Source organism: Hemitrygon akajei, chromosome 3, assembly GCF_048418815.1.
Source record: "Hemitrygon akajei chromosome 3, sHemAka1.3, whole genome shotgun sequence".
Lineage (NCBI taxonomy): Eukaryota > Metazoa > Chordata > Chondrichthyes > Myliobatiformes > Dasyatidae > Hemitrygon > Hemitrygon akajei.
In genome coordinates this window covers 53,341,515-53,364,724 of record NC_133126.1, presented here as the reverse complement: position 1 = coordinate 53,364,724, position 23,210 = coordinate 53,341,515, and the positions used below count along the sequence as shown (strand labels likewise).

At 39.2% G+C, this 23,210-nt stretch overlaps 1 protein-coding gene across 10 annotated transcripts; it reads left to right on the top strand.

Annotated features, from left to right (window-relative positions):
- The first annotated feature begins 4,611 nt into the window (after positions 1–4,611).
- otx2b (orthodenticle homeobox 2b) lies at positions 4,612–17,031 on the top strand. 10 transcript variants are annotated; one of them, XM_073039908.1, is made up of 6 exons: positions 8,886–9,233; positions 9,357–9,512; positions 12,128–12,200; positions 13,397–13,595; positions 14,027–14,178; positions 14,787–17,031. In XM_073039908.1, exons 4-6 carry the CDS (start codon positions 13,499–13,501, stop codon positions 15,408–15,410), a joined length of 873 nt encoding a protein of 290 aa, XP_072896009.1. In that variant the 5' UTR covers positions 8,886–9,233; positions 9,357–9,512; positions 12,128–12,200; positions 13,397–13,498; the 3' UTR covers positions 15,411–17,031. The 10 variants fall into 10 exon arrangements, with proteins under 10 accessions (XP_072896013.1, XP_072896010.1, XP_072896011.1 ...); XM_073039912.1 differs by lacking the exons at positions 8,886–9,233; positions 12,128–12,200 and adding an exon at positions 4,612–4,833 and having other exon boundaries at positions 9,357–9,429; XM_073039909.1 differs by lacking the exons at positions 8,886–9,233; positions 12,128–12,200 and adding an exon at positions 4,861–5,289 and having other exon boundaries at positions 9,357–9,429.
- The last annotated feature ends 6,179 nt before the right edge of the window (positions 17,032–23,210 follow it).

Sequence of the window (23,210 nt, the reverse complement as noted above, 5' to 3'; positions counted from 1 at the left end):
ATGAACGAGTTAGTAGGTTGATTGGTTAGTAGGTGTAATTGGGCAGCACGTGCTTGTTGGGCCAGAAGGGCCGGTTACTGAGCTGCATCTCTAAATAAATAAGATCAATCCTGCCCACCTCCTCTCTCCAAACCCTTCATAACCACTTGGCTGGACATGTAACCGTGAAAATGGGAAAAGGGGAAATGAAAGGCTGTGATGAATAACTCTTGATGCAAGGGGAATGGGGGTATGGGAATGTTAGTTCTGGATATGGATGAGCTAATGGATCAACTTTAACTACTAAAAGGCAGGTCATGTTGAAAAGCCTGGGTGGCTAGCTCCTGCTCCTCTTTCTTAGTTCTTCAGTTCTTTGACAAGTTGGAAAATTACCTTTTAGAACAATAAAGCAGCAAGTGTTCAGTAAATGTGTTCTACAACAGTTGACGCAGATCATATACATCATGGATGTGGGTCACAATAATGGACATGACTAAGAAGTTTTAAATTAATACTGAAGTCTATCGGGATTTTTTCACTCCTTTTCCCTGCAATTGTTTAGAAAAGATTTGTTATTTCTACTGAGGGATTTCCTGCAATACTTCAGAGGTATTCTTTATAATGGTGTGAATAATATTGAAGTCTGCAAAACAAACGCATCTTTATTTCCCAATAAGCACTAAATATTGAATGGTTGTACTAGTCAGCTAAAGTCGGAATCAGTTTGATGGAATGAATTAAACATTAGTGATTTGTGTATTGCCTGGAGTGTAGTAGTTTATTTTCCCCACAGTTACTTTACACATGTGCAAGCATGCATGCTGCATTAATTTTTTAGTAAATTATTTGTCGAGCTATTGAAATAGTCTAATTTTCTTTCCTTTCTGCTGACGCTACACGCATATCTTAAAACGCGTGCAGGTGATGTACTCTCCTTTATGGCTGGAAAAAAATCTTTATTTGAAATTTAGTAAACATATGTCCAATATTTTCAGGTGTGTCGCCAGTAAAAATAAGAGCAAGTTTATCCGGTAGCATTACTTGAAAATGTCTTTATGAAGCTTTTGGAAGTCGGTCGTTTCACTGCGGCGTCTGTCTTTGCAATAAATTACGTATTTCGTCGATATCTGAAACACCCTGTGATAAAGTTGCAGCACTGGGCTGCTGGAAAATTTTTAATTGCCTCATATAAACTATAAGTCCTAAATCCGTTGGACATCGCGTCCTTCTTGTTTCCAAAATAAAGGTCCGGAATAGGTATTTGCAAGTTTTTGTTTAAATGCCTGCAATTATGCATGCGAACGAAAGGAGAATGGGTGGGGTAGAGGAGGTGGTGTGGAGCAGACCTTTATATTCTCTCCATCTGCACCATGAACGCAGTGCGGTTGCAGAAATCTATTTAGAACAGTTACTAATACCTGAAAGGGCTACTTTTTAAGGCGTGTTTCGTTCACAATATTGTACACTGGGGATTGTATTTTAAAATAATGGCGGAGGAGAATAGTATTACCATTTGCAAACAGTTGTGAGGCCAATAAGGATGTATAATTAAATATTACCCAAATTTTAATTTTCACTTCGTACACTTCTCTATTTAAAAAAAATCACAACTATAAGCAGGTAATGGTCTTCACAATAAATCACACAAATTGTTGTTCAGCCCTATTTCCTGAGTATACTAATGAACAACGTCCTCGACCAATGATAGATCTTCATTGCCTGTATCCGAACGTAGTAGCTAAGGAGAGCTTGTATTTCTTTCCCGGCACAGTTTAGTAAGTCATATCGGTTGACAAGAGGTTTCTAAACATTTTGGCTATTATAATCTCACCAGCAGCATTAGACATTTTGAATTGATTAGTTGCATTTTGAGCTATTTTAATTTAACAGAAATAAATGCTGAATCATGTCTTTATCACAATTTTGCACAGAATGCTTACGCTCAGTTTCTGTGAAAAGTAAATCGAACGAATTTAAATAATGAAGATTAAATTTCGACTGGATTTGTAGATGTAGTTATAACTTGTTCAGATCAATAGAGTACAACCATGCCGAAACCCTAAAGTTTGGAAATATGACTAACAAGTTATGTACGATATATGAAGATACATATGAAATATATTATGTATACGAAAATATATACAGTAAGTCTTCATTTCCTGAAAGTCGAATTTTGTGTCAGCCGAAATCTTCGTGGATAGTTAGTGTTTTAATAGTAACCTAAAACCGATGAGGAGAAATAACTTTTGTTGTTGGGCTGCTTATAAAAGTGTATCATGAACACAGATTAGCATGTTAATCATCTCTCTTCACCACTACAATTGCTAATAAACTTTGTTTCAGCAGCATGGTAATTTTACTCAGGCTCTATTTAATAATGACAAGTAATAAAAAGAGGTTTCGAGTCAATTGTGGTACTCTGGGTTTGTTTTCCTTTAAGTGCTATTGATATTCCAAGCTATTCCTGTTGCCAGATAGGATGGCAAATTCCCAGCTACAGACCACTCCAGCGACGCCTCAGACGTTGTTATTCACTGGTCAACATTGTCGGGACCCTTTTTTATTATTAATAAAAGAGTTGGTCACGTCAGATAGCTTTGTAAAAGTCGCTTACTATTTTAATTCAATGTGGGACAGTTTCCAGCAAAGTAACTTAGACTAGATCTGTGTTCTTCAGCCTCGAGCTGGACATAGAGGAAGATAATATAGGAGGGGATAAATAAAACCAATGCTGGGATAATGAATGTTTTCAGCAGTACCGAACATCCACATAAAGTGAAATAATCAGGATGTGATCTGTGAGAATTCCCAAGCTTCGATTTCTGTGTTGTCCTCTCTTCTGTCTAAATTTCATCTTGTAATGCATTTCACAAGCATCAATGATAACATAGTCCGACTTAGAGTAAATCTATCTTAATATATCAAGTTTTCTGTGCTGTTCACTCGCCTGCAACTGGCTGTGCTACTTAATTCCTCCAAACTTAACAAATCTGCACTGATTTACACCAAACCTTCCAGACTGCATTCAATGCAGTGAGAAAAGGTTTACTCTGGAGATCTGCTTTAATAAAGCTGCCTTTCAAAGTTTAAAGCAGACACGTACATACTTTACATATAAAACCTAACTTTTTATTTAAAACATTAAGGATCAGGTTTAATCATCCCAAATAAATTGATTCTATTTAGCTCATCCGTTTCAAGAATCACACGGCCTTGACTCATATTCGAAGTGCTTTCCTCAAAGTTTATTACTGCCCTGGTCTTGTAAATACTGTCAAATCATTTATTTTCTAAAATCAGATTTGGTCAGAAATTACGATATTAACCTGGTATATTGGAGTTAAAACCTTCTGATGTTTGGTTGGTATGCTCAGTAATAGTGCGAATGTTTGGACAAAGTATGTAATCTTCCACTGCATACTATTGAAATATGGCGGATTTTCAATTAAAAGCTTTCTTCAGCTCAAAAGTCAATTTTCACAATGAAGACATGTCAAAAACGAGTTACGTTTATTTCCTAATTTTAGTACTAAAAGTCCGATCGAATGAGTCTGTAAGATACAAAGCTAAATATTCGTATAGGTTACGATCACACACAGTAATACTATCAAAATAAAAACCGAAGTACTACAAACAGCTGGGCGCTTTTTGGTGTTACAAAGAAAGTTAATTATTTTTGTACCAGACATCCTAGGCCGAGAAAATCACCAGATTAGCGAAATATTGTTTATTTAAAGTGCCATCAGCTAATCTGCTATTTTAAACTATTGGCGGATTTGTGGGCTGGAATTTTAATAAAGCGTCGCTCACAAAAGTGCTATCCAATTGCTACAACTTACTAATATATAACAAACCTCTGGCATTTAAGTATAAAAACCAAAACGCTAGAAATTCTCGCAGGCCAGTCAGCGTCTGAGCGTCTGGAGAGATAGATAGATAGAGATAGATATATAGAGGTAGAGAGAGGGAGAGAGATGTTTCAGTCCACTGACCTATCTGAAACGTAATCTCAACAGACGCTGTCTGATCTACTAAGTATGTGCACCATTTTCTGCTTTTAATTTCAGATTTCCTGGGGTCTCAGTTGTTCTCTTTGTTAGTAAAGTGCCGTCGCTTGCTGTTTTTATTTGCACTGATTCCATGCATGTGTTATTAATAATGAATGTTAAATGTAACAAAACGAGTTACTGATGGCCCAAATTACAAATCAACTTCACCGAGATGGCCAATTAATTAAGGAGGAATGTATGCCAGTAGACTAAAATCGAGTGTTGGGTCTTTGAAAAGCTCCTCGAAGGAGTTAACTTGTTTCAAAAGAAACAAAAACAACAGTGCAAGCTAGAATGCTGGAAAATGGAAAACTGGCAAAGCAGGAGAATGAAATTGGCAAAAGGTGATAAGGCAACTGAAAACACTAGTATGGAGTAGCCGCACGCACTCAGCCTCTCTCTTACACGCACACACTCACTCACACTTGGATCTGCTTTAGATTGCTATTTTTCCACTGAGCTCGTGTTTCGTTCCTTTTTTGTGTTGGCAGCCCGCTGCTGTGAAGGGATTAAACTGTATAATTTGGAAAGCAGGCATCTGCTCCAGAGCTGTGTCAGAGGCTGATTGCAGCGCCGCGCTGTTCAGAACACAACTTTATCCCGATTAAAGCAATGAAAAATGCGTCCTGGCAGCTGATGCCACCGAGTCCCTACCTACATCTCGTATTTTGTGTGGTAATGCTTTACAAGACTGTATTTTTCCTATTTACTTTCCTTGAAGACTGATACATTTTTTTCCCGAAATATTCCTGTGAAATTTTGGGAATAATTCTTACAGCTGGGGACTTCCTTCTTTTTGCTCCAGGTGAGGTGGGAGGATTTTTTTTTTGTCTGTGCTAATTAAATGGCGTCTGATACTTGGACTAATTAACTAAGAAAAATACCCGTTCCATTACCGGAGGAAAAAAATGATCCTGATTTAATCCGTTTTAATGCTTCTGATCGAACGGCGTTCGATGTCTTTACGGTCCTTGAGTTCTTACTTTGACCGCCGGTGAGATGATAGCCGATTTAGACGTAAAACTATCCAGATTTTCATTGATTTATACGACTCCTCCTACTTTTCTTCAGTTCGCGAAGTGCAGTCGGTCTAAAGAGTACATCTGGACCACGAAATAACAGGTGCCGGCAAATGTGATCGGATCTACTTAAGGACTGAACTATCAATTTTATTTAATGTGGGGCAGAAGATTAACATCTGTAAGAGTAAATCATCAACTGAACTACAATTGATGGCAATTGACTGGGTGTAAAGCACCGGGTAAAACGACATCTTTTCATTCTATACTTGCTAGTTTGTGACATTTCTTGTCAAATATATCAAACTGATCTGCATTCCTATGGCTATATAAGAAATGCTAGTAAATACAATATGTTGTAGCGACATAATATCTAGTTGGAATAAATACTGTCTGGTAGATTTACAATTTTCAATAGACATACACGGTCAGTACTTTGTATGGTTTCGTTTTAACAGGTATAAACAGTGTCAATATGATTAGTTTTAAATGGTCTTAAAACGCCTCAATTGCATAGGATCCTGGTTTAAATATTTCTTCCTACTTTAATTCATTGCACTTTGTCAACAGGCTAAGAAAGTTAACTTAAGCAGTCAATCAGATCCATTACTTAGGAAACTGAACATCGGCACCAATGTCACTGGCATTGGAACCTTTCTGTTCTCACAAATACAACGTTTAAAGGCTCGCCGAAAGTAGAATTAGTTTTCTGTAGAAGATGTAATCTGCATTATGGCAGTGAAGATACTTCCAAAAGTACTTCGACAGTAAACCACTTCGGGAAGTCCAGTAAGGCGCTATATTAATGCAAGACTTTGTTTTCCTTTAAAACTCTTTCTGATACAATCCATAGCTCAAAACTATGATCTAATTCTCCCAAAGCCGTATCTGCACCTATATTCCTCGACACCAGTTCGTAAAACCTTTATTCTATAATTTAAACATTCCAGTTGCCTATGCTAATGTGAATAAACACACTTTTAAGAATTAGTATATTTATATTCTAATTAAACGGTTAAAGATTTAAGTTTATAAAAAGTTCGTGAAAGTTAAAAAAAAACAAAGACTTTTGATGATTAATTTCACCGTTCTACAGGGGAAAATATGCCCACAAGGTTTCGCCGACATAGGAACCTTTATAAAGATTTGATTCAGTTCCAATAAATTAAAGCAATACAAAAATGTATTTCAAATAAAAGCTATCCTTAAATTATCTATCAAGAGATGACTTTTGAATTTTTAGTTAAAAAATCATCTGCAAATGGAAACAATTTCAAAGTGATGCGTCGCACTCTATTATACATCATGGAGTAGGTGGCGATTTATAATGCAGGAACGTTAAACAGCCACAAATACATATTTATATAAAATAGTATTTAAAAGTGTTTTCGAATGGGACATTTTGAACTCTATCGGAATAATTGTCGGTCGTGGTGGTACAGGCATCACACAGGAAAGGCAAAGTAACATTTCAGAATCGATTCAGTCATGTTGTAGCTTTTGTTAGAATTTGCAGTTAATAAGAGAGGGGGCATTGGGCACGCTAAGTGAATGGATCGAAAAAGAAAGAATGATAGATTTTGGTAAAATTGGATTATAAGTCATTCGATAAAAGGTAATAGCCACTCAGATCCATATTAAATAGAATTCGATACGTTGTGGCGACTAAGTACTTAAAACATCGTTTGTAAAATGAAGGTCACAAAGTTCGTAAATGTAGAAAACACCGGAGAGTAATACAACAGTGCTGGTAAACGCAACTGTTTTCCAGCTTTCATCAAATGCACCAAGATGCTAAACCAAAGTGTGTTGACCTCTGTTGTCATTTTAAGCATTTCAGTTGTCTTTCATATAATATTTCTCTGTGCATATCGGTGTTATGTAATTTATATTTGGTGTGCCACCGTGTTGGGAACAGTATACGAACTTTATATGTAAGCGTTTACGCCTTCTGCATTTAAGCGGCAAATCTTCGAAACTTGTCTCTAGCAAAGTTTCCAGTCGCGAATACGCCAAGTTTTGTTATTGCCTTTTGCATTGGCTCGGACCATCTGAAGTGATCTTGACCGGTGTGGCGCTGTTGTGCTTTTTATAGATTTTAAAAAATAGACGATGTTGCTCCTGCAATGACTTCGGAACTATTTCGTTACCACGGGAACATAATGCGTGTAAAAGTAAAATCGGAGGCGAGAATTCTTGGTATCGTTTGGTGGTAATTGAATGCGTGGCTTTTGTCATCCTTGCCTTTTTAACATCCTTTACTCCTAACTTTAAATGTGTGTGTTTCAATCCATTTGTTATCGCTTTAATTTATTGCTAAGGAGATATGGTGAATTGCTTGTTGGAGAAACTTTCCTTTAAAGGAAAAACAATACATTAAATGGTCCTAGGAGTCGTATAGTGATCGATTCTGTTCGCAGCCTTTAAAATATCCTGGTGGGTTAGGAAATCTGTTAGCGGTCTTACAGGGAATACTTTGAGTCGGAAATGAATCATTTCGTATGCAAAAATTATTATCAATGATACACCATGTGTAGAATCGGTGCTGAGCAGAATGCGAGAACACCATTTGCACAGGTGGGTAATTCGACGCTTTGGTAGGTCAAATCCTCCAAATAGACAACATTTTCTTCAATGTCCTATCTCCCATACCACTTTCTGTCATTCTTCCGCCTCTTGTACAAATTGCGTGAAGTAAGCGATACTTTTTGCCTTTATTCAGAATTAATATTTGACCCCATTCAAAAATTCGAACTGTCTGTATTTAGCGTATTTGTTAACGATTATTTTCTAAACGTGGGACTTCTTTTTTCCAATCTTGTTTAGCGCCAGGAAATACGTGGGCCCACTTGTAGTTATTTAATAAGCAAGGATTCTGCAAATGGGGACCATACATAGGAATATAATAACAGTATAGTAGAATAAGAAATGGTCTGTCCTACTGTAGTTAATCAACTTAAGACTTATTATTTTATTAAGTGGAACTAATTTATTCTTGATCCAAATTTAAGGAGTATTTGTTCTGTTTGTGCTTGAACTTCTATTCTTTTATTTGCAAATATGTCAGTCTACTTCAAAACACCTGAATTGTATCCTAGGGCAGAGGTCATTTTATTAGAATGAAACTAGCAAATTCCCCTTAGTTTACCTTTTTATCTATCTGTCTATGTATCTGTGTACCTACTTATCCGTGTGCCTGTGTATCAGCGTGTTTACCTCTTACTTTGCCTAACACCTGATTTACTACGACGTAACTTTTCTAAAACGCCACCATTGTTATGTGTCGGTTAATATCTTTGTCTCTGGAGTTAACCCTCTCTTTTGCCAATCCTTAAGTGTGGTTCTCTTACCTTGCAATGAGGTGTTCCATGTATATATATGAATTCTTCACACTCTGGGTCATCACTGGTTGTTCCCTGGCGCTATTTGTACAATGACATTTGTAGCCGGATTCATTTTTTCCCCCTCTGCGCCAGCTATCCTGAATTGTTCTACTTAATGCTTTTCTCGCCATGTTATTGCTGCTGATGCAGCTCTGGTTTATCCTTTCGAGATTCCTTGCCCTTGCTGGTTCAGCTCAGAATCACTAACTTGATTGCTCCCTCTGTTCTGTTGGTTAATGCCTCACGATTATTCTCTCTCTCACCCTCCTTCCCTCCCCTCCCTGCTTTATTTCCCCTTTCCATCACACATTCTAAATTGTCCTTGTTTTCCGTCTATCTTTGTGACCTAAATCTGATTTTTTCTTTAATCTGTTTCGTTATGGTAATATTTATTTTAATCTTAGACTATTTACGATGATTGTGTTTTTTTTTTGACATGTTATTCTGACTGGCTGGCTAATGCGCACAAGTTCAGTGTGTCATCTTTATTACTTTCTTTCGCCTGGGATGGTCGTTCCTATTGCTTGATTATTTTTTTACGTTCTTGCTTTGGGTTACTTCTCCCTGTTTTCCCTCTTGGAGTAGGGCTTCTCTCTTCCTGCTGCGTGTTATTTTCTCCCTGGTTCTGCTGAGATGTGTCAATCATTCTCTCTTTGCCATTGGCTGCGGAGTTTGCGTCAAAAAGTTACCAGAGAGGCGCTTTCTCAGCAAGTCTCAGAGAAGGAGAGAGAGAGAGAGATCAGTACAACTCAGCAATCTCAACCATTTTCCATTCTCAAACACCACACACCGCCTTTAAACAGGTCCAGCCTAATCTTAAAATCTAAATATTATCATAGCTGCTATTGAATCAATTTCATGCGAAAATATTTTACGAATCGTTAATGTGAAGAGTTCTAACATATGTCTTTTATTTTTGTTTTCAGGGACAAAGGCCGCCAGGAACGTGGACGCCTGAATTTTGGGGTGTTTTGCATCGACCTGAGCCCCATAAAACAGGTGACTTTTTGACAAACTGTGCTTCCTTGTTGACTCAAAACCGAGGACAATAATTTTCTACCGAAATGGAGATTTGGTGCCAGGTATTGCGCAAAACGTTTTACCGAAGGGGGAAAAAACTGCAAGTATACCCGCCCGGGAATGAAAACCGTTTGATATTGTCAAGCGTGCATGAGAATGCTTCTCGCTGGTTCCAAATCTTGATAAGTCTTCCGTTTCTTTTTCCATCCAAAGTGGTTGTAACTAATCAGCGATTTTGATGTTTGTTTGTTCTTATGTTTTTAGTTGGGGGGGTAGTGTGTGTGTGTGTGTGTGTGTGTGTGAGAGAGGGAAGATGTGTTGTTGGCGGTGGTGCTGGGGGCGGCTGACAGAATTCGCAGCTGAGCACATTCGAGTTAGGTGAAGCTTTCGCCGCTTTTTGAGTTGTCTGAAGGCTTGGATATGAATATGTTGCAATTACCGGTTTCTCCATTCCTGTGTGATTGAGCCAAATCTCTTTCATTTTCGCCTGTGTTATGCTTGCTGTTAAATCCCAGTAAATTTCCCCTTCCCAATGAATGTTCAAACATAGGGATAATTGAGGAGGCGTGGATTTCTCTAGGTTCCCCTCACCCCACCCCCTTCATGTCGTTGATCAGTCCTTGCAATCACATCCTCATCTGGGGAGCGCTGGCTTGCAGATGATTATTGTCAAAGATTTATCAGTTCAAATAAACTAGAATGAAATCGATCGCTTCCCAATTATTGACCAACAGCTTTTCTGGTAGAGGAACAGTTCAATAGTCCAGAGAAGGGTCTTTGCTGGACAGAAACCAGACTATTTTCTGCTCCACTTCGAAACAATTTTTTTTACAAGTCAGAATATATTCAAGCAAAATGTTTTCAAACTTAAAGATAATTTAAAAAGAAATAGGGCCTCAAGATTAGATTTTCTAACAACATTTCTAACCAAACAGTACAGAAAGTTCAGCACGTATGCAAAATGCACAGGCTTCTTCGCTCGCCTTAGTTATGGAGCCGTTTGAACGTTGCAAAAAAAAAGTTTAATCGACCCTGTCCTTTTTACTAATCGCAGGAAAGTTTACAAAAATGTTTTCCATAAATGTTTCCCCATTTAACGAGACTAAGAATTAATTCGAATGGAATATTTTATTGGATTAAAATGAAGAATTTGAATTTTTTAAAAAACGAGCATTCGCTACAAAGTTCAAACTAGAAAACTATTCGGCGTGGCTACTTGTGTGTTTCGGACAATATCTAAGAATCTGAATTTTGAAACAACATACTGCATTAAAAAAAATTAACACATCCCCAGTCTCTTTCTCATTTGAATTTACTTTGTGTTATGAAGTTTTAAGCATTTCTCCATAGCTATTTGACCAGATATTACTGTTTAAATAGTTGTATCACATTTTAGACCAAATAATAAACAACGTAAACGTAGTATTCCATACCTTTATCACAAAGATATTCTGAAAATACGCTTGAAATTAACAAGTGCAAACATTTTTTTTTGGAAGTCTGTAAAATTAGTATCGGCTTCCTGGTATAAATAAAACAAGAGTTCAACAAGACATGGTTCAGCCCATGTGCGCGAATACTGTGATTTACGAGGCACCTTCATAGCACTTTCGAGTCACTCATCTTGGCTACTGAAAAATTAAATTCGAGCGAACTGCACCCCTCTCAGACAAAGCTCACAAACTCACAGACACGTGCAGGCAAAGACAGCGCACGTGTGCATCTCACTTTAAGGAAGAATTTTAAGAACAATTGGCATCAGCGGCAATAATATATCAACAATTTCGATTTGTATATAACAGGCGGCAGTGAGGGGAATAGTCAGATGTGACGTAAGATAAGCAACTTACCAGTCATACTTTTAATTGAACTTTTTTTATATGGTTGAGCAGCAACCTTTGCAAGTTGCAAATAAAGCTAAATACTGAAGTGTATGCCCGTTGTTTGGAGAAGTCCCACGAGTCTGGAAGTTACAAGGCCAAACCCTATACGAGGTTAATGATGTTTCTTTTAATAAACACTGTTCGACTCTATAGCTTTGTTTCATTTCCATCAAGCATAAAATTAATCAGAACCATTGCAGCAGGGATGGCGAGAGAAAGCGTTCTTCACCATCCCAGTTTTTGCAGCGTCCTGTAATTAAAGAACGTGTGCCACCCGGATAATCTCGTTAATTTATCAAGAAAACATTTATTATAATTAATTCTGGGCCGCATGCTCGGCGGGTAATTACGATCGACCGAATGCCGAGCAACTGGTAGATAGGATTCTTGCAAAAAGTGACAGATTGTGCTGGGAAGCCGACAGATTCGGGCAGCTCTCTATAAAACTGGCCGCACTTCCCGAAGAGCCGCCAAGACAACCGATTTCCCTTTAGCGTCAGTCTGGCAGGTAGAGTCAGGGCGACTGACTGGAGAAGGGAGGCGCAGCTTGCTATTTCACCCCATTGATTGTTGGAGTAAAGTTTATTTTAGGTAAGAACTTACACTTGAAATTGGTGAAGTAGTTTAACCGTGTTTATCTTTAATGTTGGACTGAGACAAGGACGCCTTGTGAAATGCGACGCGCGTAGGGGATATTCACTCATTGATTGCGGCGACACGTAGCTTTTAAAGGAGAGGTAGATCGGTGATTTATTACTTTTTTAACCTTCATTTATTTTTGTTACGTTTAACAGGTCATATTTTAAAGCTGACCGTTTCATATTGACCAAAGTTTGTCATTGCAATCCAACTTCCGCCATTTTGAAGGTGTGCACACTTCTGTTAAATAGTGCAATGTAAAGTGAGATGTAGATCACCATTATTACGCAATCGCTTTATTTTAAACACAGTAAAATATTTTCAATTTTGTTTCCACGCGGGGGTTATCTGTTACTCCTTGGGCGTGTAATCAGGTGAAAATATGTGACTTCCGCGGCTAAACAATGTGCAACGACAATGTGCAAAGTTGTGCAATCAACAAGGGAACCTGGCTCTTGTTTGTGTAATCTACACTCTAAGCTCTTTATTAAATAATGTTGGATTTTACATTTAGCAGCAATACAATTAGGCGCAAATGATTTGCCTTCTCCGTGTTTTTTTTTCCCTGACGTGTGAATTATTTCCTTGTTTGCTTAGCCCTATTGGCTCTGGCGCACGTAGTTTCAACAGGCACAGGGGTACCGTATTCTTTATCTCAAAATATAGATAACCGGAGTCACCTATTCGATAGATCTCGTGAAATGTTGTACTTTTGCTTAAAGGTGAATGGGTCTCTTCTTGTTCAGAAACAACCTCAACGCTCATTTATAAAACGTGTAATATGAAACGACAAACTTCATCTGTGTTCGAGCTGTAAATTATTCACAGTATCGTTTTTCGCATTGTGCCTTTGTTTTTGTCTCCCCATTGTTACCCACAGTTTGCCGATTTTACTCTTTCCCTCTTCCACCAACCCCCTCCCGCCTGCAAACACATTGTCTTTGCAAAAGGTCCCAATCAAGTTTTTTGTTTGAGTCAATTAGCGTAATAACGGATTGATTCTAACGAATGGATCTATGCAAATTGATTTCTAACAATGTGATGTTTACATTTGAATTTGCGTGTGTGTGAGTGTATGTGTGTGTGAGTGAGTGTGTGTGTGTGTGTGTGTGTGTGTGAGTGTGTGAGAGAGAGAGAGAGAGAGAGAGAGAGTGTGTGTGTGTGTGTGTGTGTGTGTGTGTGTGTGTGTGTGTGTATATGTATGTGAGCGTGTGTGGAAGGCGTGCTGGAAGAATGGGTGTAGCACGTTTTTGGGACATATTTATCCGGTCAGCATCCCTTAGTTCAAGAGGCAGCTGGGGGTCCCCGGATGCTTTAAAGGGACAGGCTGGGATCTATAGAGGGATCAGATACTTTGAGTAATCAGAGATACAACAGCTCTTCCGGATCCGTCCTCTTACCACGCTTTTTCACTCTGAATGTAGATTTAACCCGAGGCCTTACAAAGTCACCAGAGGATCGAAGCAAACCAGATTCCGCAATTTTTACTTATTTCTCGCAAATTTGTTATTCGGACCAACTTTAGCATGATGTCGTATCTCAAGCAACCCCCATACACAGTGAATGGGCTGAGCCTCACTACATCGGGTATGGATTTGCTTCACCCTTCAGTCGGGTACCCCTGTAAGTATTGATTCACTTTTAGCTTCAATCCGTGAAAACAAACTTAAAGATTTGGCAAGATTTCGTCTTGACATAGAACGTCGAACAAAATTGACGACTTTCAGTAAAGTATATTGGCATGTTGTTTAACAGAGATTTATTTGGGAGCAGATACATTTGCACATCACATTTTCTTGAAAGCGAAGTTTCGTCACAGCAAAAAAAAACTTGGTACGAGATTACTCTGCCATTTTGAAATTTTCCCGCGTACTAACTGGCCGGCTCCTTCCCGCAGCGGCAAACATTAAAAGCGAGAATGGCGTTAGTTGTAGACAAGAATTGAAGTAAAAGCATTTTGCTTATCGAGCGTGGGGGTGGGTGGCATAGATCGTCCCCTGAGTTTACTGTGAAGCTCCCAGTACTAGAAGATTTGGCTTGTTTTTATTTTTAAGCTACTCCGCGGAAGCAGCGGCGAGAGAGAACCACATTTACAAGGGCGCAGCTGGATGTCTTGGAGGCGCTTTTCGCTAAGACTCGCTATCCGGATATCTTCATGAGGGAAGAGGTGGCCCTGAAAATCAACTTGCCCGAATCTAGAGTGCAGGTGAGCATTAGGCAGCAACAGCCCAGAAGCACGCCAGTGCTCCTGTACCGACGCGAATCGGTTTCGTTTTGAAGGGAATTCCAAGTGGGACCAGACTAAAGCAGGGTCAGGGGCTGTGCCGGAGACTAGTCGTAGCTCACAGCGAACCGCCTGCTGGGACCTTGGTCTGTACTTTGCTGCAATGGATTGATGATGATCGGCCGTAAACTCGGCGAGATTATTTTGAAAACCGAATGTCATATTGCTAGATTTCAACCTGTAAATTAAATCATTAAGGGTGAAGTTATAGCGGAACTTCTCCCCCGATATGTAAAAAAGGGAACTTGTTAATAGTTAAACAAAAATGTGTGGTAAGAGATCCAAGAGAGAAAAAAAGCCTCCTTGTAGATTTCCATCCTGAATAACATTGACAAGAAAAATCTGTTTAGCGAATTGAAGAGTTACTTCAACGCCGAATACCTAGTGCAGCCACAATCAGGAAAACATTTAATAGAATATATTAGTTAAATACCGCCCGCATATGAAATCTTTATCCCACATTACTCCATTAATTTTATATTTGTTTCAGTAAAAATTATTACAATTGATCGTATTTTATTGTTTTTAAGGTATGGTTCAAAAACCGTCGAGCGAAGTGCCGCCAACAACAGCAACAGCAGCAGAACGGAGGGCAGCATAAAGTTAGGCCAACGAAGAAGAAGAACTCTCCTGCTCGGGAGCTGGGCTCGGAGAGCGTGGCCAGCGGCCAATTCACGCCGCCCTCCAGCACCTCGGTGACGGCCATATCGAGCAGCACCGCCCCAGTGTCAATTTGGAGCCCAGCATCCATATCTCCGATCGCCCCAGATTGCCTGTCCACGTCCTCGTCCTGCATGCAGCGTTCCTATCCCATGACCTATACCCAGGCCTCGGGTTATACGCAGGGATATGCCGGATCCACGTCCTACTTTGGGGGAATGGACTGCGGCTCATACCTGGCCCCGATGCACCACCAGCTCCCCGCCCCAGGGACAGCGCTCAGTCCGATGGGCACAAATGCAGTCACTGCGAGCCATCTCAACCAGTCTCCGGCCTCCCTCTCTGCCCAAGGCTACCCAGCCGGCGGATTAGGTTTTAATTCCACCGATTGCTTGGATTATAAAGACCAGACAGCATCATGGAAACTCAATTTCAACGCTGACTGCTTGGATTACAAAGATCAAACGTCCTCGTGGAAGTTTCAAGTTTTGTGAAGTGCTGGGACTGTTTGAAACTGAACAAGTCATTCCCATGTTAGATCTTCGGAATGGAGAGTGCGAAACGTCATCATTCCAGTTCTTGTAGCCAACTCTGGAGGTTTAACACTTTGGAATGGACAGGACAATATTTGTGATCGTTCCAGTGTTAGCCATTTTTAAAGTTGGCTTTTAAAAGCATGAAGGACCATCAGGGTTGTGTGAATTGTGCGATTGGTTGTCACAGATGCACTACTTTATTTAAAAAAAATGTTTATTAGGGTTCCATATGTAGTCCTGAGAGACAATCAGTGTGCGTCTTATATCAGTGGTACATCTGTGTTTTTATTTGTGTTAGACTCAAAACAAGTGTGATCTGCTGTACTGTATGCAAGTCTGTGAACCGCTTCATGCTGTTGAACAAGAGAGGCGGGCTGCTTTTGGGGTGATGGTGATGGTTCTGATGTTCTAAAATGGAGCCAAATACTGCTGGGGAAAAAAAAATACCCGCCATTGTTTGAAACGAGCGCCTTCAAACATAAACTGAACTGCGACTTCGTAATTCTGACTACAAACTTCACACGGACGCTAGAGATCTGTCACACCCTTGCCAATATCTTAAAATATGATCAGTTGTATTGATCCTGTTGTGGATCAGGTATTCAGAAATTAGCTCTATTGTTTGCATATGTTAATAGAGTGATGTTATATATGCATAAACATTAACCATACTGGAGTCGACAGATTCGTATGGCTACATTAAAGTCATTCTAGCACAATTTTGATTTGTCTTCCACGGTTCAATCTCAATCAATATCCGATAAAATAGAAATCATGCGCTTGATAGCACTTACAATGAGTGTGTACAAAACTGCGACTTCTAGTCAGCCATTGGGGTCCATTAGTTTACCAAATAATGTCTGTTCAGGTAATCTCACTCCTTTTTCCCTCTGCACCTTTCCATACCCGCTATACCCCAGCCCCATTGCCCCATCATAAAACATAAGGGTGAGAATGTCTTTTATAGCTTGCAGCCAGTCTGTTATATTGGAGTGGCGAAAATTTGCACTGTACCAGGTCTTTATTTTCATTTTTGTTTTCCATTTTAGAGGCACAAATATAAGCTGTCTGTTTATAAATTTTAAAACGAGAGGTAAACAAATTCTTGTAGTAAATGATGCACAGGGGGAATGCCTGAATTAGAGTGTGTATATATATTTATATATGTTATACATACTCCAACCTGCAACTTCAGAAGCTACACAGACGCTAGGCGCTTTACTTGTCTATTTTCCTTGAAAGTTCTGAAATTTTATCGATTTTTTATGTACAGGATACTTTTGTAATTAGTATTTCTTATTATGTAAAAAGGATGGGCTTTGATCTGGAAACCAGTCTCTACAATATACTTTCCTTTTTATTAGGTATTGTAAGTGTTTTCAATGTAAGTGTAGGTAAGGTAAAATGATTCATAAATTGTGCTTTTTACAAGTGATTTTTTTTGTCCATTTCAAATATTTATTGTCCAACTAATTCATATAAATATTCGGTTATGTACAGTGTTTATTTTATGATAGATAAAAAGGTCTTGTGAAATTTCGATCATTTCTTTATAATAAATATTACTTTTGCTGCTAAACTGGTTAGTGATAACTCCCCATGTCCATTCTCAGAGTAATTCCACAAACTGTGTCCCATCCATTATTATGTTACTTTTCTGGTTTAGTTGTTCATTAAGGAGGGTTTAGTGTGACCTCCGTGTACTAGATATACTTCCTAACATGTAATAATACAGAGTTAGCCTCAGTCTTGACTTACATTATGGTGACAGCACATATCAAGTGTCTGAAGGCACACTATGTAACTTGATGCAAAATCTCGTTCAAACTAAATTATAGACATTGATATATTTCCTACCATGGAACCTAATTATACCCACGCAGTACACTGCGCATACCACGTTAAAAAGCGTAAGTCTCCTTATTTCCCGTCCAAGGGTACTGCACTTAGTTTGGTGCAAACTTTCCCCAAACGAGGAAAGGATCAGGGAGTTTACAGAAATATTCCGAAAGTGTACAAAATTCATAGTTTGCATCATCACTACAGTACTTCTTGAAGTAACTATATTCCAGTACCCCATCTGAAGGATGTGAATCATAAACAGTGTTCTGAAAAGATAAATTTTACATATAACGCGCTTTGCAAAATATAAAATAATCATTCTGGCATGGTACTGGAACACAAATAAGGTCATGACCTTTTCCTATTACTACACATTCTAGAGCTAGAAATCAAAGCAAATCAAACTGATTATAAATGTAATTCATTAAAGAACACTTTTCCTCCAGTTCCGCAAGTCTGCATCTGTAAAATCTTTCTCTTCCTCTCCGATTCCTGACCAGTTAACTCAGAACGTTTCTTTTTGATCTATTTCCTGGTAGTCTGGGGGATGGCGGGTGGGGGGGGGGGGGATGGTGAGGGGCGAAAACTATCTGATTAATGCAAGTTCATAATAAAAGATAAGCACTAGAAATTAAGACTAGAGTGCACTGCAACTTTAAACTGCTGTTAAAACATATCCTCTCGTCGGTTCGGAGCCCTTTCTGAATCAACGCAATCCGTGCATTTGGAAACATTTTACTGTCAGTTGTAGCTTCAAGTTTAAGATGCTTTTGTAATCGTTGGAATTAGAAAAATGCGTTTAATTCGCAGAAATAATCTTGACGATCATTCTTACAAATAATCGCCAAGAGCCTGACATTCGGTGAATATAATTTACACCAGGCCTCGATCTTTAAACCAGGTCAGACATACGAAGCCCACATTCAGTTTACACTGATAATTAGTTTTAAATAAAACAGTTTTATTGTTGCTGTTGTCGATACGTCAACATGATATAAATCACTGGATGCACTTTCGCAGGAACAGTCCGCTCCTATCATCATTCTTGTAATTTCTCGGCTTGCCCCGTTTTCATATTTTTTCTCCTCAAAAGCTTGTCCAATTACTTTTCGGACAACAGAGTCTGCAACAACAAACTCGGAGACAGAGAGCTGGAAATTGTAATCACCTTTTGTATATTTCCCGATCTCCACCCTTCCCGCCTCCTTAGCCCCGCATATGTATGCACATGCTTGCGCCGCTGTTCGTGTGGTTGGATGGTGGCCAACCTTTGAAAGAATAGTTTGGGCAGGTGAGTTTCTGCGTTCGTGTCCGTTTGTCTCTTCCCTGCATCTCACCCCTCCCGCCACAAGTACTCGCACTCCAATATATACTTGTAAGGCGTTGGTACATCTGGGGCTTAAGACTGTCTTTTCTTAACGGTATCGTATCAGCTGTGCCAGACTTCCGGTTCCTCTCTGGCCTGCAACCTACAGCTCCGAAGTGTACAACAACAACAACCTGTATTTAAATAGCACCCATTGAGTAAGAAAATACCCCCAAGGCATTTCCTCTGATCGCTTGAATGTAGAAATCCCGATGACCAGTAGATTTTGCCTTTACAGTAATCTATTAGTTCTTCATGGCATATTCGACCTGCGGAACTGGGAATTTTGACATAAAATTCGCAGAAGGAGTGATATAATCGAAATTATATGATGTCAGTTTATAAATTGCCATTTACCTCAGCTAAAACCCGTTGCCTGTATTGGAGTAAGCACTGACAATGAGGCTTTGCAATGTGCAACCTGGTGCACTCAATAAAGAGGGGTCTATTGCGTCCAATAAAACAAATACGCAGAATATTAAATAATCTTAAAGTATTCTCACAACATTTTGAATACTTTAGTAAGTAATGATTTCAACGTCCGTGGAAAACAGATCGTAGACATGGGTTATTTAGCTGGAGGTGAATTCGTCATTGCTATTATTACATTCTACCTTGGGGCTGGATCAGGTGTGACCGTGATCTGATGACTAAACCCCACACACAATTAATATACCTGTGTATGCGGAAATACTGGGTACCATAACTTTCCTGAATTTCGCACGGTTGACTGGTCTCGCGAGACGCAGTTTTATATATCGGATATGAGGAAATGTTCACTTATTACTTATTGACCTTTATCCGAATCAGATTATTTCAGCCTACATAGAATTGTTCGCTTTTTGGATATCTGTCTGATATTTAGTAGGCAACACGTTTACTGAAATTATTTGAAGAAATTGTAGAATATTTCGTAATTAAATGTTTATGTTTTTATGCAAGCAACGCAGGCCATGAAAATCCCCAGGTTGTATATTTGATGATGATAGCGTTACATTTGTCCATGTCTTGACTGCCTTTCCATGAACAATCAAATCTCAGGTTTTATGTAATATGTGATCAAACTGTGCTAACATTTTGCAGAAGATTCATCGCTGTGAATAACGACAGTGAAAGTAATTGGACCAATAGTCGGAGTGCTATCTTTACATGCTTGTGATCTCAGCAATTCCAGCAAACTAATGTTAACTTAGAGCAGCAACCTGTTCAAGAGTTGTCCACCGATCAGTCAGCGCTTAGACCCAGCAGGAGAGGCCAGTGTCACTACAAGGGAAGATGGAAATGTTTCCCCAGTCTCTGAAGGAACAGAAAAGCAAATTGACTTGCAAGGTAAAAACTGAGGGGTTTAAAGTGGATTTAAACATTAAATCTTCATTTTCTATCGGTGCATTTTTGGACTAAAAAGGCCAATTAACAAAAATCTAACCGAGCTCCTGTTCCCAAGCTACAGACCACTAAATCTTCCCCAAAAACATGTATCCTGGAATCTGAAGTTTTGCTTTCCCTCTCTACTCGATAGGCAATAATCGCACACCCAATTCATTGAAGAAATTGCAGTGTATCTTTGAGTTCAAAGTGCACAATCACCGAAACATTCGCAGGTATGTCCAACGCTGGCTGATACAATCATAGACTGATTTGTAATGACGGGGTAGTCTAATGTCTGAGAAAATTCCAGTGAGCCTCAGTTGTGCATGTCTGGAAGGTAGCATGGTGTTCGATAACCTAGTCGGCTGTCATTACTATCCTTCAATTGGGGGACAACGCTGCATAAATCAAATTATAGCGCAGAATCTGAAACGATATCTAAAAGGTGAGTTCAGCCCTCCAGCTATTGAAGTTGCCAGTCAATGACAGGAGCGGGCACTTCAGGCGGAAGGTAGGCGGGAATGGACAGTTCGCGCACATCAGGACCTGACACGTTTGTGGAAACAATGATCCGTACCGACAACAACAAAATCATTCCGGGAATGATGAAATTCCTTTGATATTGTGAAAAACGCAAATAAATGAAAATGAACTGAAAAACGACGCGCATTCACAACACGATAATAGCAAATTGCGGTTAAAAGTTGCACTTTAAAAATCAGTTCTGTTTATGATGAAATGGAAGGGCTGCTCAGAATGTATCATCTCATTCACCTTTTCAAAAAGCCACTTTGCCAAGTAAAGATTCCTTAAACAGTACGTCTGTTAATCCAGACGGCGGCAGAATAGCTCATTTAATCTTATTTTCCCCCCGAATATTCGACGTTATCTCTTCAATCACAAAAGTACGCAAGTACCCGCCTAACGTGCTGTGTGCACGGTCTTTATATTTAAACTGGCTTCTCTTGGCATGTGTGGGTACCTTGCCACACCGACACACGAGCGCCTAACGGGAGATGTTCATGCATTTTAACACCGTTATGTAAACATGTCATCATGCTTCAAATCTTGTCTGTATTTTATATGAAAGTACGTTACTTCCGAATTTTGCAATGATACTTGATCAAATTATGCACGTGCGTTTAAATTAAATATATTCCGTTTTTGTTAGTGGCCCAGCCAAATTCGGCAATTTGACATTTCCGACTCAAACACATCGGCCGGTTTTGAACATTTTCGTTTAATCGGGAAACGAATATTTTAATAAATTTTATTTCCATGAACCCGATAAAGAATACTGTCCCTCCTCTCCCTCGGCACAGCGAGGAAGGAGACTGCAATGGTCGATGGGTTGCAGCTTCGATATCGCAAGGCATCAAGGCTCTCTATTACCCAATTCCCGTCCCAGTCCTATCAGCCCGCCACAACTCGCAATCTCCGTCCGAGTTTTAAAACTATAACTCAACTGCCCGATGATCAGCGTGACTACCGAAATTATTCTCCGTCACTACAGCTCGAAAGAAACCGACGCATCTGGGGGACGATGTGAATATTGTTAACATGATGTTAGGTTGCTCAGATTTCCCGGACTAATCCACATGCACACGCACATGACATCTATCATTTTATCCAGCAATATTTTCTAAACAAAAACAAGTACGAGGTATCGAGGTTCAATTTTCAGTCGCTCCTACAAAGAACGACACCTGTCCGTTAACAAGTTAATAACGTGGACAGGCGCAGCTTACTTCATTTCTTCACCATTTCATAGCTTTAAAAGTTGTGTATCAGAATAAAACTATCAGCCATTGGAATGTTATTCATCCCCAGTTATAAAACTATACAATACTCTGACTCTGAATGAAATAAATAGACTGGAAACATATATCGCCGCCCATATTTAGCGGTAGAAAAGCGTTAATTCTAACCAAATATCATAACTCCTTGTGGGGCTTTGATTCATTGCCGGTTTGCTGATATTCCGACACCGCTTTTACATTTATTGGTGCAAACTAAATCCGTAACTGATCGAATAATCACGGGAAACGCCATAAACAAAATAACTCGCAGGCTCGTCCCGTGCAGATAATTAAGTGGACGTTACTTTTGGAGTAATCTCCCCGCAGTTGTCTAATTGCAGGATAGATCTTCGTCGAGAATCTATACAGGAGAGGGACAGTCTTGTAATGGATTCTCGCCAGATGTGTTGTCTAGGAATTGTGTCATGGCATTTTGATGGACCGTAATCTGAATTCATCATTTAAGCATTTGCTGTCCAAATCGCATAATAGTCAAAGATGTGTTACATGTCGAAGAGTGTATTTGATTAATTGTTTGAAAGTACGAACGACTTATCAGAGCTAAAATAATGTATTTCACGGGATATTTTATAATCAATATTATCAAGACAAAACGGTTTCTTTCGTTTTCAACATCTGACAACAACGCTTTTCAGTCGAGTTGACGAGTAAAATGGGACGGCTTATTTTAAACTGCACTTGTTATCCATGTTAATTGTTTTTAATGTCCTCACGGGTCATAACTGATACACAAGTTATTTCATTGCATTTTTATCGTTTGAGTTAGGATTGGGTAGGCAAAATGAAGAACGTGTTACCAGTGTGATTGCTATCTTAGTGATTACGATTTAACTCGCCAATCAAGAGAATTATTACTACGATTTGACAGAATTTTAGTACTTTCAATGCATAAGTATTTCGATTTCAAATGAACATCGCGGGTAAGAGCCCTTCACGTTATACATAACACGGGGAGCATTCTGGGCACTGGGGTCGCATCGGTTGGCCCCGCATAGTCCAGCTCATATCATTTCCAGTAAAGTTCATCTTGCTGTAAATGCACCACTTCCCCTAAGAAATTGAATTGACTTGTCACTCTAAGTGCATTTGAACAAACAAAGGTGTGGCGTCGCGAGCTATAATACATCTATAATCAATTTTGATGCGTTGTAAATTCGGAAATAACACTTTCTTTCTTGACAGTTGAAGTGTATCCCTGTCGAGGACGACGTTTTGCAGAGTGTATTGCCTACTTAAAACAACAACCCTCTTGGATGATCAAATTTTAGAAAAAAAATATAACACACCCCGAAATTAACACAATACATTTATGTTCTTACTCTATGAGATTTTACTTAAAATATAACCATGTATGTAAATCGC

Excerpts from the sequence above, each read along its gene's own strand:
- otx2b (XM_073039912.1), top strand. The coding sequence starts at position 13,499 with ATGATGTCGTATCTCAAGCAACCCCCATACACAGTGAATGGGCTGAGC. Across the intron at positions 13,596-14,026 it reads CCCTTCAGTCGGGTACCCCT|CTACTCCGCGGAAGCAGCGG; the intron begins GTAAGTATTGAT and ends TTTATTTTTAAG. Across the intron at positions 14,179-14,786 it reads TGCCCGAATCTAGAGTGCAG|GTATGGTTCAAAAACCGTCG; the intron begins GTGAGCATTAGG and ends ATTGTTTTTAAG.